Raw genomic sequence first — 14,938 nt, 5'->3', positions numbered from 1 at the left:
TTAGCTTTAGCTAAATAAGCTATTCCTAAAGAGACTTAAGTATATTTTTAATTCTTAATTAAAAAAAAATTATTCATAACTTGGCTCCCCCCAAAACTAAAATCCCGGTTCCTTTATGCAGATAAGTGGCAAACAGATCTCAGAAAATATATCTTGCATCGACACTTTCTATTTGACATTTTAGTTTTTCTTCCCATCCCACAGGTAATGGAGTAGACTAAAAGCTAAATTCTTGGTTGCAATATACTTTTTTCACATCTTGTTGTAGTTTGGGACTAAAAAAGGCACATTCATGTAAACGGAAATTTAATGACACAAAAATGTAACATAGTTCAACAAATCACATGTTTTTATTCACATGCGACAACAATTAAAATTTATTATCAATGATAAATATTACACATTTGATAAATTGTTATAGACCCCACTTACGAACTTACAAATATCAATGCACTCACAATCCTTTAAAAAACACAAATTAACCTAAATCTCATTAAGCCCAAAACAAATTCTCAAATATTTTATTGGGAAAAAGAGTCAATTAATAGATATAACACACAACAGACTATTTCCTTGCCCCCTGTTTGTTCAAATTCAATGGAAGCTTCAAATAAATTAGCCAATAACTATTTCCTTGCCCCCTGTTTGTTCGAATTCCTTGCCCTTCTCCTAGAATCCACTCTGGGTTGAAGGAGCAGCCAGTCACTTCCTGAGCAGCTGAAAGCATAAAATTTAGCAACAACCTAGAATCAAAATACCAAATTTTCATTGGATATTTTGTATATCTAAATAAGTTGTAGTACAAGTTTGATCCCACTTTGGTAGTGGAAGACTGTTGTTTGATTCCACTTTGCAAGTTGAAAAGTGTCGTCATCTCTTTAGAAGAGATAGTGTGAAAGAAATGATCAAAAATCAAGTGGAAAATGCATTTATAATGTTTGGATAGATGTTGAGTTGATTGAAATTGTGTTTTTGAATGATTGAACATCTAACAAATGTCTTACGAGAGTTTTTGTCTGAAACTCAATAGACACTCATTGACCAAATGTCTTGTGAGATTATGCAATTTTTTTTTACAGAGTTATTGCCAAGAGTTGCACCATTTCATATTTAACCATTTATGATTTTTAACATTTTTTTAGCCCTAATAACATTTTATTTCTGAATTTTCATGGTCTATATATAATGTATAAACTCTCATTATTCTCCCTAACAAAAAATTTTAGAAACACTAGGTATTCTCCAAAGTTGCAGTTTGTAAAACCCAATAGGATTGGTTGTATGTTGAGGGCAAGTTTACAATAACCCTTTAGCTACTTGAGTATGGGGGAAAATAGTATCTAACGAAAGCAATTTTGTTGTGCCTCCAAGCCATTGCAGTGGAGTTGAGCTTGATATCGGGGCAGTAGATTCAACAGTTCTTTAGTAGTTTCTTGTGTCTTCAATATATTCTGTTTGTTATGAATATGAACACACTTAAACCAAGACTCAAACACATAAAAAGTACATTTTGATTCAGATTATGCCAAAATACAAAAATATGACCCAAACAATACTCAATGTGTTCACCCATACAAATAAACAAAAAATCACGCTCCTGTATCCTTCGACCAAAAATCCTATAAGATATTTATCAACCTCCAAACACAATCACGTTTTTTGCATATGTTTCAATTCTCTAATTACTTATTAATAGCAGTGCCTAGATACTGCTCTAACACATTATAAGTTTGTTTTAATTCGAATTACGCCAATACAAAAATATGATATCTGTATCTTTTGACCACAAAACCAATAAGATATCTGTCAACCTCTAAACATAATCACCTTTTTTTTTGCATATATTTAATTCTTAATTACTTATTAATTGCAGTGCCTGCATACAGCTGTAACACCTAATTTTTAATGAACAAATAATACTAATTCTTTTATAGGGAAAACTAAATTATTTCTTTGAAAAATAAAACATTTTTCTTCCACAACAAAAGGGTTCAAATAGAATAATTATAAATTTAAAGCAGAAATTTGATGCAATTTCTTATACATGCATACTATCTTCTTTGAATTAACATTGTCCTACACATAATTAGATTTTATTCAGTGCCTCTAAACATGGAACTACTTGTAATTTGTTCAGGTGGTAATGTTATGCATACTCTTAGACGTGAGAGCCATGAAATCTTTAAAAACATTACAGATCTTAAACATTTTTATTTTCTTCCAATATTGGCCAAGAGTTTTTCAAATTTACCTACCAAGGAAGGATCTGGGATCAAATCATGAGATACTTGGTGGAAGGCTATGGGTCCTAGGTCCACTGGATTTCTTTCTATACATCATTGCCGGCCATGTAAGTTTGATTGTGTAAAAATTTCATATTCATTAAATTTAATCTTGGCAAGTGTGCTAGTGTTGAACCCATCTCTCTCTCTCTCTCTAGAGAGAGATGGGTTCATCTTTTTTTTTTTTTTTTGAGGAGTTGGGTTAAAGTTAGATTTTATATAACTATGGGCAGAACTTAGATATAGTACTTAAGTACTGTTACTTAGGTTTCCCTCTTAAAATTAAGTAGTTTCATATCTTAAGAGATTAGAATCACATGTGGTCAAGAACGGTTTCATGTAAGTGCACCATTGTTGTTAAAAGTGCGCCTAAGCTCAAAGCTCCAAGCCCCAATCTCTCAAGGCTTTGCAAGGCCAAAAATAGATCATTTAATGAAGCATGCCTTATGCATGTTTTTTTGGAGCTTTTTGAAGAAGAATAAGGCATGCATAGGCATGTTTTTATTTTATTTTATTGCTAAAATAGATATAGATCATAAAAATTAATTATTTGATCTTGAAAGAAATAACATGGACCAATGATTTACTACACAACTAATATCTTTAGGGTGTTGTATTACACATTTTTTTTTTTTTTATTTACGTGTCATAAGATAGGTTAATTTACAATTCTTGTGCTCTTTGATCTTTGACTTTTAGATGTATGTTGATTGAACCACATACATCATTTGATTATTACTGTCATGGTTATGTACTTTTATAAACCACAAGAGAAATATAGAAAATATTATGTATAAAACTTTCTATGACTAGATTATTTAGATATTGACCATTGATAATTGTTTTCAATTTACCATATAAAAATTTTAAGAATTGAAATAAGTTAGGTAAAAATTGAATTTACAAACATTATACAATTGACTTCCCTGATCGGTAAAAAATAGAAATTTTGGGCTATTATTATTTTTTGAAAAAAGTTTAGTTACAAAATTAGAGGTAAATTTTGACAAATCCACAATTGGATTACATTTTCTTTTACACCCTCCTTGCTTGCAAAATTTCTAGAAAATTAAAGATTAATAGCTATGTCATCAATAAATTGTTTAAATTGCAAGTTTTTATAGTTTAAAATTATGCATAAAATATAAGCTTATAAATCATATAATAAATTATATTTGATTGACACAAATTTGACATGTGTATTAAAAGCATAAAGAATATGCAATCTAATTGTTAGATTTTCAAAATATGTAGTAATATTATTTTTTTTTTTAGCTAGACTTTGTTCTTTTTTTTTTTTTAATAATATATTACGAATATTTCTATTAGAAGTTATGAAATATTATATTTGAAAATTGTGCGCTTCTCTTCAATCAAGTGCGCTTTTTGTGCTTAGGCTTCAGGAGACTTTTGCGCTTAAGTGTGCTTGACACTTTTACTCACATTGAAGTGCACTTTACCTTTAAATTGTTTCTTTGATATCTTTAAATCCGCTAATCTGATTAATGCTCACAAACTGTTGTTTTGATTGTTGTAACCTCAAGATTTGTTTTTTTAAAAGTATTTAGAGATCAAATGGTCAAAATCACAGTCTTGCCTTGGAGAAATGAGATGGTGATGATATGCAAATGTAATGCAATTGAAGTTAAATGAGAGGTGCAAAATGGGGTGTATACACTTGTTAGTATCTTTGAGATGTATTTAAAGTCCAAGACATGTGCCCTGGATGACTAATGAAGATCTACAAGGTTTGAAATCTCAATATGTAGTCTACACATAATTGATCAAATGAGATGTTGACAAATAGCTTTCTAAATTTGATCGATCAAGAATCCTGCATATAGAGTCCAAATTTAGCTTAATCAGCCATCCAAGCTTTGACCCCATAGCCAAGGTATAAAAAGAAAACCTAGAGGACAGGAACTTAGACTTTTGGAGAGCTATGGATTGTATATCTAGGGTTAGGGTTAACCAATTCCTCTCAAAGCATCACCTAGTGATCAAGGATTCAAGACTTGGTGATCAAGTTGAAGTTGCTGCAATAAGAACACAGTCAAGTTGCTATGAAGAATCTTCAAGAGGTTCTTGAATTTGCAAGCTGAACGTTCATGTGAAATAGAGTTCATGATAGAAGATTCAATGGTCATGGAGTTGAGTATAGTCATGTAACTAAGTACTACATGAGGTAGCAATAGATTTATGGCGAAGTATATTTCAAAACTTTCATTCTATTATAGTGGCTTTGTTTCCTTGAGGGTTGGTGGTAAAGTTCCAGAGAGATTTTCGTATATAGGGTTTTTTCTTTGTAACTATATTGTCAATGTTATTTATTTTCTACAATTCATTATTTTGCAATATTGTTGCATATTGTGATAAATCACAAACAATATTACTCGAGCATAATTGGTTAATTAAGTAAACTTGGCATTAATATTGGAATTTGGCATATTACTTGTTTCCTATTTAAATCTTTTAACTAAATTAAGTAGTTTCATATCTTTTGAATTCTCTTCTCTTCTTCTTTTTTCTTTTAATTATTATCGTTTTAGTTGTAATAGTTATTACATTTGGTTATGATATCTACAAAATTTACTGTTGTTAAATGATTTGCTTGTCTTTTAGGTATTAGGAGCCTTTTGGTATTGTTTCTCTATTCAACGAACTGTGGCTTGCTGGTACATGGCGTGTAAAAATCATGGTGGATGTGTCCGAAATTCTTTTTATTACTGTGACCACAACTTTCGCTATCACTCCGTTTTAGATGATTTTTGCCCTAAAAACATGCCAAATGCGGAGCTCTTTGATTTTGGAGTATATCTCAACGCTCATCAGTCTAATATCTTAGAGTCCAAAAATATTCCACAAAAAATATTCTACTGTTTCTGTTGGGGCATGCGAAATCTGAGGTTTGCACGTATTAGACTCTATACAATTCCATATTAAGCTTTTTTTTATTTTTATTTTTGAGAGGATCCATTCCATATTAAGCTATTTCAATGCATTAAATTTGTTTTTTGCTTACATTATGGACTAAAAGAGTTACTATTAGTTTCCTAGGTGGTTTATACTATAGCATTTATCCACTATGGAGACTTGGATTTCGTGCTCAACATACAGACCTCTATACTTGATGTTAAAACTGTCACCTTGGTTGATGAGTATCAGCAAAGTGGCTCAGGACTTCTCTGATTGCCAAAAGCATTGTCGTTACTCTACGTCTTGCATATTAGGATTGGAGGGCCTAAAACCTATGCTCGTAACCTAGTGGATTCATGCATGCGCATGCGCACACACGTGCACACAGAAACACACACACATATATATATTCTCTAAACTTATTCATTCCCTATAAAGTTTTGTAAATTCATTGTAGTTATAAATTTTCAAGATTAGCATCTCATACATTATAGTTGTGCCACTTTTGCAGTTCTTTTGGTTCAAACCTCCAAATAAGTAGCGATGTATGGGAAAACTGCTTTGTACTTTGCATTACTATCTTTGGCTTGTTACTATTTTTATATTACATGGGAAATTTTCAGGTGCGAATCCAATTCTTCTATTTATTTATTTTTTATTTAATGTTAGGCTCTTAGTTGTACAATTATAAAGCAGAGAGACAGTGGGTTTTAAATAGGAAGAATGAAACACCATAATTTTCCAAGTAATATACTAATCATCCTACCATATTATTACATTGATACGATTGTCAATCTCATAATGCTATTTTTATATTTCTGTCATTTGTTGTTGTTGCTCTCGATTTTACTATTGTTGTTAATTGTTATTTTTATTGAAAGAAATATATTTTATATATAAAAAATGTAAGATCTGATTTTTTATTAGGAAAAATGGATTAATTCATGGAAACACTAGACCTGTTGTTTTTATTAAAAGAAAAAAAAAAAAAGATTTTTATAAAAAAGATTCAGATCTGGTTTTTGTTAGGAAAATAGAATGTTTTATGAAAATAGACTCAGATGTGGTTTTTGATATGCAAAAGAGAATGATTTTGAAAGAGAATTTCCAGATCTGATTTTTTATATGAAAAAAGAAATATTTTTTCAAAGGAAATTTCAAATCTGATTTTTAATCATAAACATATAACATCTTTATGAAAATATATTCATATATGGTTTTTAATATGTAAATGTAAAATGTGACTTTTTGAAGGTTGGGATAGGCTTTTATTCCTAGAATTTTAAGAAATGTGTTGTAAAAAAAAAAAAAAAAATTAATAAAGACTCTTTTTTTAAAATTATATAGCAAGGACTTGGCCACAATTTTGACATTCTTCTATCTCATATTTTTTATTTTTTAGTGTTGTCACTTGGGAAACATTGAGTTTGAATTATATTAGATGGCTTGTATTTTAGACTTAATTTAGACATATTTATTTTTCCAACTTTCATATTATTTTATGGCTTCTCAACTTATTTTAATATATAAATTTTTTTATTTAACAATGTGGTTCGACTGATAACCCATTAATTGAACCAATGACCAAATGACCCAACTCTTAGACTAGGTTAATGTCCTATCCAAATTTAATAATTATCCCATCACATGAGTTTGGATGTTTAGCAAAGTAGATGAAATTGTCTTGGAATTCTTCTCTTCAAACATAACCATCTAGGAATCACACATCGTTTATTGTCTTTGGTCTTCCCAAATACCTTGGAACCTCATAATATTTATTACTTTGGTCTTTATCAAAGATTCTATTTAAAAAAAAAAAAAAAAAATTTCCAAGACCAATCTAATTTTATTATGCCATCAAACCTTCTCGTTTTTCTTTTTATCCGGAGAGATGTTACTAAGCTACACTTCTCAATTTTAGGGTGATGAGTGTTTTTTTCATTAGTGGATCTCCCACTGAAGATGTGTTTGGAACAACTTTCTCCAAAAAAAGCAAAAAAAAAAAGATGTGTTTGGAACAAGGAGATGTATGATTGTAAAAATGTAGTATATTGTAAGATATGCCAAAGTTAACTTACTAGCATAAGTGGGACAGATATACTTGCAGCGGCGGATAACTTCAAAATCAATTGCAGAAGGTACGTTCTAGTACAACTTTTTTCTTTCAAGTATTAACTTTTTTTCCAAGTACAACTTTTTAAAAAATCCTGGATTTTCCTTTTCAAAAACTAAAAAGATAAGTTGTACCAAACAGCTGCGAAAAGAAAAGAAGAAAGCATTAACTCATGGATTCAAAATAAAAAGCTCAAGGCAGAAACAAGCAGTGAAATTATTAAGATCATGCAAAAGAAATTTCACGAAAAGGAAGATATTTATGTGGAGATCCTGATTTCTGAACTTCCTTCACAACTTCAAAGGGATGTCAAGAACCAAATCTGCTTTAATCCACTAAAGAATGTGAGTTTCTTCACCTCTATGAATTTGCTAAATAACTGTTTGTCCTGGGCATATTGAATATGCCATTGAATGGTATTATAAATATCATCCAACAATAAAATTGAAGATTTATATATAAAAAAAGTTTAGTTACAAAATTGGTTGCTGTTTAAGGCTATACTCTTATTCAATATCTTTTTATTGGATGTGAATTTTGAGAATTCCACTATTAGATTACATCTTCTTCTTATATCTTTCATGCTTGCAAAATTTCTAGAAAATTAAAGATCAATAGTTATATTATTAATAAATGTTTAATTGTTAGTTTTTGTAGTTTAAAATGATGTATAAGATATAAGCTTATAGAACATAAATGATATTCGATTGACAAAATTTGACATGTGTATTAAGAGTATAAAGAACATGCAATTTAATTGTTAGATTTGCAAAATATGTAGCAATGTTTATTTTATTAGGTTAGATTATAGTCTTAGGTTACAATCAATTTTTTAGCTAAATTTTGTCTATTATATTATTATAAGTTTAACAGGGGCGGCTCCATATGTAACTCTGGGGGGTTACAGGAATACCTTGGCTTGCTAATATATATATATATATATATATAGAGGGTTGGGTTTAAGTAACACTCGGTGTAACTCTAAACAATATTACACCATCCAATAACTTGTTAATAAATTTATATTTTGAAAATTTTATCATTGGATTACATGTTCTATATGTTCTAAATATGCATGCTAATTTTCATACCAATAGATGTTATTTACCATTCAATCCATAAAATCATCTTTTATGCATTATTTTAAATTACAAAAACTTGAATTTATACAGTTGATAGATGACATGACTATTGATATTTGATTACCTTAAAATTTTGCAAGTATAGAGAATATATAATAATAATGTAATCCAATAGTCGATTTGTCAAAATTCACATACAATTAAAAAATATCGATTGATGGAACATTATTTAGAGTTATACCAGATGTAACTTAAATTCAACCTACACACACATTTACAATAATTTCATAATAAATTTTATGTGATAAGTGGAAAGTTGTTACTAATTCTAATTTGAGCCCAATATTGACATCACTTTTTAACCTACTAATAACAAATTGGTGCTTTACGATTTTTTTTTTTTTTTTTAAATGTTGTAGATATGGTATTATTGCAAAAATAATTTTGGCTCCTCAAACATAATTCTTAACACCTTAAACATAAAAAAAAAAAAAAAAAAAACAATACTAAATCAAACAACTACTGAACAAATTGTTGGGGGCCGTTTTTCACTACGCAGCCACGTGTTGTCTGTTGGAGGAGTGACCTTACTAGACCCAGATCTGTCTAGGGAGTTTTGTCTAGAACTCGACATTGGGCCTAGTACTCCAATGGCTTCTAGTGTATTTTTAGCCCTACAAAATGGGTAAAGCCTAAGGTTTAAGAATCATGATAATGATTGAAATAATAGTTGAATAAAGTAATACTTCCTTCGTTCTACTTTTTTTTTTTTTTTTTTCCTTTATTTCATTTTGAGATGTCCCAAAATACTATCCTGTTTCTAAAAATAAAAGTCATTAATTTACTAATGTTTCTATTATACCCTTATTAATTTACTAATTTAATTTTTTGATAAATTTTTTTAAGAGTAGTTTTGAAAACTTATACAATAAATGATGTTCCCTTAAAAAGTTTGACTTTTCAAACATGACAAAAAAAGTGGGATGGAAGGAGTATGTATTTAGTTAAATATTTTGGTTGAGTGATGAGTTAAAGATCATAATGGTGTATAGTGGGTGATGTCCAATATTCGGGATAATTAATTGTCATATGTCTAGCAATGGGATGGGTTCAAGATAGTCCATGTCTAGTTGTGGTATGATTCATGTTTAAGATAATAAGATATGTCTAGTAGAGATTTATGTTCAAATAATGTGTCCAGCCGTGACATATCAATTTATTAGTGTATAGTAATGTAATAGTAAAGTGATTTGTATTTAAAGGTGAAGTAATCGTGTACTCAATGATATAAATTTAGAGATATGGAAACATAGTCACTTATCTTTGTATGGTTTGTAACTTTAGCTGTATAGTATCAGTGAGTTGATAGTATTCTAGTAGAATGAATCTAACGGTGGAGAGGCAGTATGCCATGATATGTCCTTCCATGATGACTTTAAGATTAAAGGGGAAAAAATGAGTGCAACTAGAGGGAGAGAGAGTGTCTAGCTGTATGTAAAGTTTGGTTAAGTTTGTCCCATTTATCATGCACTTAAATGATATCCTCTTGATAATGCTCTTTTAGTTATTGTGAAGTTATGGATAGTATTACCTTTCATAAGAAAGGCTTTTGTAAGATAGGTTTGTGTCTTCCATGAGAATGGCTTTAGTATAAGGTCTTTGTGCCTTCTAGGAGAAAGGGTTTTATGTATTAGAAGTTCATACCTTCTATGAGAAGAGCTTTTGTAAGAAGTCTTTGTACCTTCTAAGAGAATGACTTTAGTATTAGAAGTTTATGCCGTGCATCAGAAGGGCTCTTAGTATTAGAACTTTCTCCACAACGTCAAGTACGTTTTAAATCAAGAGAGAGATATTATAATTTATGTAATTCTCGAGAAAAATAAAACAAGACCCAAAATAAAATATTTTTGTCTTTCTGAAATTTTCAATGTTTTTGGTTTTTTGGTTTTTATAAACAAAACAACCTAAGAAAATAAAACAACAAAAAACTGAAAGAAAATATGTTCACAAATAATTGAAAGAATTAAATCAAGGACAAGTAAACAACACTCGCTTTAGCAAATCTTTTCTTACCCATATAGCACACATCTTTGGCTTTGTAGGTGAAAAATCATGAAAAATAGAGTGTATTTGGGGGATTACATACTTCTTCTGAGAGAGACTGAAATCTTGCAAACTACTTTCCCATGCCAACAAGTTTAAATTTTTCAGAAGCATATGAAACAATTTTTCAAGGCTTATAGTAGGAGATATATAATCACATATCCTAGACTGAAACACAGAATGTTTAAATTTCAATTTATAACAGTTATGACAAATATGACCAGAGACACTACAAAAGTGACAAACAAGAACAAATTTATTAACATTAGTATTTCTAATGGCAGGTCTAGTCTCAGATTTTGGTTTTGCTTTAGTAAAGAACAATATGGTCTAATGTGACCTACAACACCACAAAGGTGACAGATATGCACAAAAACAGATTTCTTTTGCTCTCTAATAGGAGGTTTAGACACAGGTTTAAAAACTTTAATGTCTACATTAGAACTTTTACCTTTGTCTAACCTAGCTACATAAGTCTTTTCTTTGTGATTCCTCTTAAAATGAGGAATATAAACATTGTTAGCTTTAGGCTTAAGAGGAACAAAAATAGAAACAAATTTGTGATTAATAGCAAGTTTGGTATTAGACAAATTTTCAAGTTTAGATTTAGACTTAGCTAACTTTTGTTCCAAACTTTTCATTTTTTCATTTTGAGAGGAAAATTGGTTTTTTAAAAATTCATTCTTTTTTATTTGATTCATCTAATCTCACAATTAATTAATTCCTCTTTTTTATTTATTTATTTTTTTATTATTTTTCATGATTTGCCAATTTTAACTCTTCCTTGAATTTTTTAGTAATTTTCATAGATTTAGATAATTCCTTACGAAGAGTTTTACAGGCACCAATAAAATCAACAGAAACATTAGTGTCCTTTTTATTCAAATCATCATAGCCAATAGCAGTTAGACACTTAAAATTATCCATGATAGCAGGGATCAAAGATTTCACTCAAGACAGTTAATCCAATTAGAGTGAACTCACTCTGATGCCACTTGTTTGTTCTCTTTAGACCCCTTAAAAACAGATTAGTTTAATTTAATGAATTAGTCAAGTATTTACTTAGGTTAATTATGAGATCAATGTTAAACACATGCAAACATATTACTTGGTGCGGAAAAATTAAAGAAGACAGTAATATAGTAATCTAGGTAAACTAATGAAATCAACCGTTTTAAGGTAAAAACCTAGAGAAAATTTATCCTAACTATTTTCAAGGTAAAAAAATCCTCTATGATAGAACGGAAGATTACAATAGCTTTAAACCTTAAATTTAAAGTTACCTTATGTAGAATTTACTAACACGATCACGTGTAGCTCCGACTCTATGGACTCTTCTATCTTGGATTTGCTGAACACAAACTCCTCGTTTGTAACTTTGAGATCTCACTCAGGTTTTAGATCATCAGCAATTGTTAATCTTGTAGTAGCAACTTTAAATTTACCAGTTCTAATGATATGAAAATAATTTTCGGTAGAGACTTTGAAAGAAGAAGACACAATACCTTTTAGATCTCACAAGAGCACCTCCAAGATCATAACAAAACGTGTCTTAAGGTTTCCTTTAAATACTATGTGAAATAGATCTGAAACCCAAATCACTTAATGGGCTTAATAGGCTGATGAGCTTTTATTGAATTATGTAGAATTTGTATTTTGATTGGTCGAAGCTTAGTCTTGATCGGTCGAACCTAGCTTGTTTCGAATTTCTTGAACCTACAGCTTTCTCATATTTGTATTTTGACTTGCAGCACTTTGAGTATTGTCTAATAAATCCTATATATTCTAAGATCTATTTCTAGACGAGTTTGTGCTCATGGTTTGCTAATTGTTCTAAAGTTTTAGAATCTAACACACGACTTCCAAAGTTTCCCCAAGGAGATTCATTAGCTTGGATTATGAGTCGAAAATGAGATGACGTACCTTGGGCTTTGCTATCATTTTGTGTAATTATGGGCTTTTGTTAGAAAAGCCGCTTTCCATTAGCATGAGAGAGAGGATATGAGACGTGAGTTTTGATTTATTGCTTGAGCTTGATCTATATATTAATGTTGATGATGTTGTGGGTTATGAGCCCAAATAATGAAGAGGAAGTATGGACCATAAATTTGCCTCTTGAAGTGAAGATCTTGTGGGCCATGTGAGCCCAATTTATGTAGTTGAATGAGATATAAGCTTACTTTGGGCTTTAAAGAAATTTATCCAAAAATCAATAATATGTTGATATGGTGTGGGTTGCTAATGAAGTAATGCCATTGGCGTGAAAAAAGAGTCCTCAACACAAATTATTCAACTAAAAGCTTATTGAAAAAGAAAAAATAAAAATTTTAATCATTCAAATTTGTAACTCTTTCGACCTATTTTATAAAAATAATCCCTAATTTCATTTTTCCTTGAAAAAAGGACATAAGAAAATATTGTAGTCATGAGTTTTATGGCAGTGCCGGCAGTTATGCTCTTTTTGGTCTTACAATTGCAATGATTTTGCTCTCCTTGGCAAACTAGCTCGTAGTTATAACAAATATCATCTATTTTTCTCTCTTTTTTATTATCATTTCAATTTTCTTACTTTATTAGTCTAATTTCAACATTCTCAATTCCTACTTTATTTTTTATCAGTACATTTCTTTCTTTTGTCTCTTTGTTAGTAGGAAAAAATTGTTACACTTGTGTTTTTTTTTTTTTTTTTTTTTTGGGTGAAGTTGATATATTCAAGTTATCTCTTTAATAAATTTTGTGTAATTTAAGTTTTTTAGCGAGGACTCTAAAAAATTTCATGGAGTTGCCACTGAAGTTTAATGACTCAATATTAAGTTTAATGACTCAATATTTTTTAAATCGAATTGTGAGATTGTAAATAGTGTACAATAAAAAATAATATCAATAGTGGTTCTAATTAAAATGATGTTGCATTGATCATTGTCCATCATCTAAAAAAATTATGGAATTTGTTGTGTTTTTAGTATTATTATATATCGTATTATAATAAATTATTGTTTTATAAATGATACGAACATCTTGCATATTATCTACAAAAGTTAGAAAAGGTTTTTGTCCATTATTTGATCTTTATATTTTTTTTGTTTAATGTCGAGATCAATATTATTTTATTGAATAAGTGTTTGACTCTAACCAAAAAAAAATGTTTGACAAGTTTACGAGGCGTGTCTGCGTTTGATACATAAAATATTGGAATACCCACTCTAGAGGTGTCTATACCAAATATATACATATATGCTTATTCTTATTGGGACAGAGTTTGTGTACAAACCAGTTTACAAAAATACCTATTAAATTCTTTTTATATCTTTTTAGGGTGAGTTTGGTTCAGCTTTTTGTAAAAGTGCATAATGAAAAAGTGGAGTTTTGTTAAAAGTGCATAATGAAAAAGTGGAGTTTCAAAAAGCTGAGTGTTTGGTAAAAACTGTTAAAAAGTGCATAATGAAAAAGCTAAGTGTTTGGTCAGCACTTATAAAAGTGGCAGTTTGAGGAATAAATTACCAAAAAGGACAATGTATATATAAAGGAATTTATTTCATACTTTATTTTTTTTTATTTTTTTATGTGAGTTTGTTTCATACTTAAATCAACTACTTCATTATACTTAAATCAATTTTTCTCTTTCTAAAAAAATTATTTTTTTCTCACCAATATTAGTTAATAATAACCTAGCACCTAAGATTTATTATGAAAATATTATGATAAAAATTGATACTGATTTTAATTTTAACATACCATTAAAATTATTTTTTTTCTCACTAATATTAGCTAATAATAACCTACCTTAAAATTTATTGTGAAAATATTGTGATAGCGTTTCTTTTTTTTCTCTCTTTTTTTCTCTCTACACACGTGGCTCTCCTTACTTTTTTTTTTTTCCTCTTTTTTTCTCCTCCACACACGTACCCACACTCTTTTTTTTATTTTTATTTTTATTTTTTATTCCTCCTTTCCTCTTTAATTCATTTCTTCATGCCACTTCCTCTTCAGTCCAGAACGTTCCACCACAGCTCTCCTTCTTCTTTTTTTTTTTTTTTTTTCCTTTAATTCATTTCATACCACTTCCTCTTCAGTCCAGAACGTTCCACCACAGCTCTCCTTCTTCTTTTTTTTTTTTTCCTCTTAGCACTTCAAAACGAACGGAGGATTTTTTTTTTCCTCAGTCCTTTTCTTTCCAGAATTTTTTTTTTTCGTTCTTTCGTTCCATAGTGAGTTGAACCAAACTCACCCAACTCATCCAACTCCAGAGTAAATCTTTATCCTTTTCTTTCCAGAATTTTTTTTTCCGTCCTTTTCGTTCGTTCCTTTTCTTGTCAGATTGGCTTCTATTTCGGAGACGGCGATGGTGGGGACTGTTTCGGTGCCGGTCGCTTTGATGATTGCGTTCCCGGCGTGTTCTAAGAGCCACCGGAACTCATCCGTCCTCTTGGAGAGACTCTTCA

At 29.8% G+C, this 14,938-nt stretch overlaps 1 protein-coding gene across 3 annotated transcripts in view; it reads left to right on the top strand.

Moving 5' to 3' along the window:
* Positions 1-14,938, top strand: part of LOC115968653 (cyclic nucleotide-gated ion channel 1-like) — a 33,169-nt gene that overhangs the window by 15,072 nt on the left and 3,159 nt on the right. For 2 of the 3 annotated variants that reach the window (XM_031088098.1, XM_031088099.1), the window contains 6 exons: positions 122-204; positions 2,138-2,350; positions 4,905-5,188; positions 5,710-5,821; positions 7,294-7,336; positions 7,453-7,655. In XM_031088098.1, the coding sequence (XP_030943958.1) occupies positions 122-204; positions 2,138-2,350; positions 4,905-5,188; positions 5,710-5,821; positions 7,294-7,336; positions 7,453-7,655 (938 nt within the window). The remainder of the gene's footprint in view (positions 1-121; positions 205-2,137; positions 2,351-4,904; positions 5,189-5,709; positions 5,822-7,293; positions 7,337-7,452; positions 7,656-14,938) is intronic. The other variant, XM_031088100.1, reaches the window with a different exon arrangement.

This window comes from Quercus lobata, chromosome 11 (genome assembly GCF_001633185.2).
Source record: "Quercus lobata isolate SW786 chromosome 11, ValleyOak3.0 Primary Assembly, whole genome shotgun sequence".
Lineage (NCBI taxonomy): Eukaryota > Viridiplantae > Streptophyta > Magnoliopsida > Fagales > Fagaceae > Quercus > Quercus lobata.
This window is presented reverse-complemented; position numbering and strand designations above follow the sequence as displayed.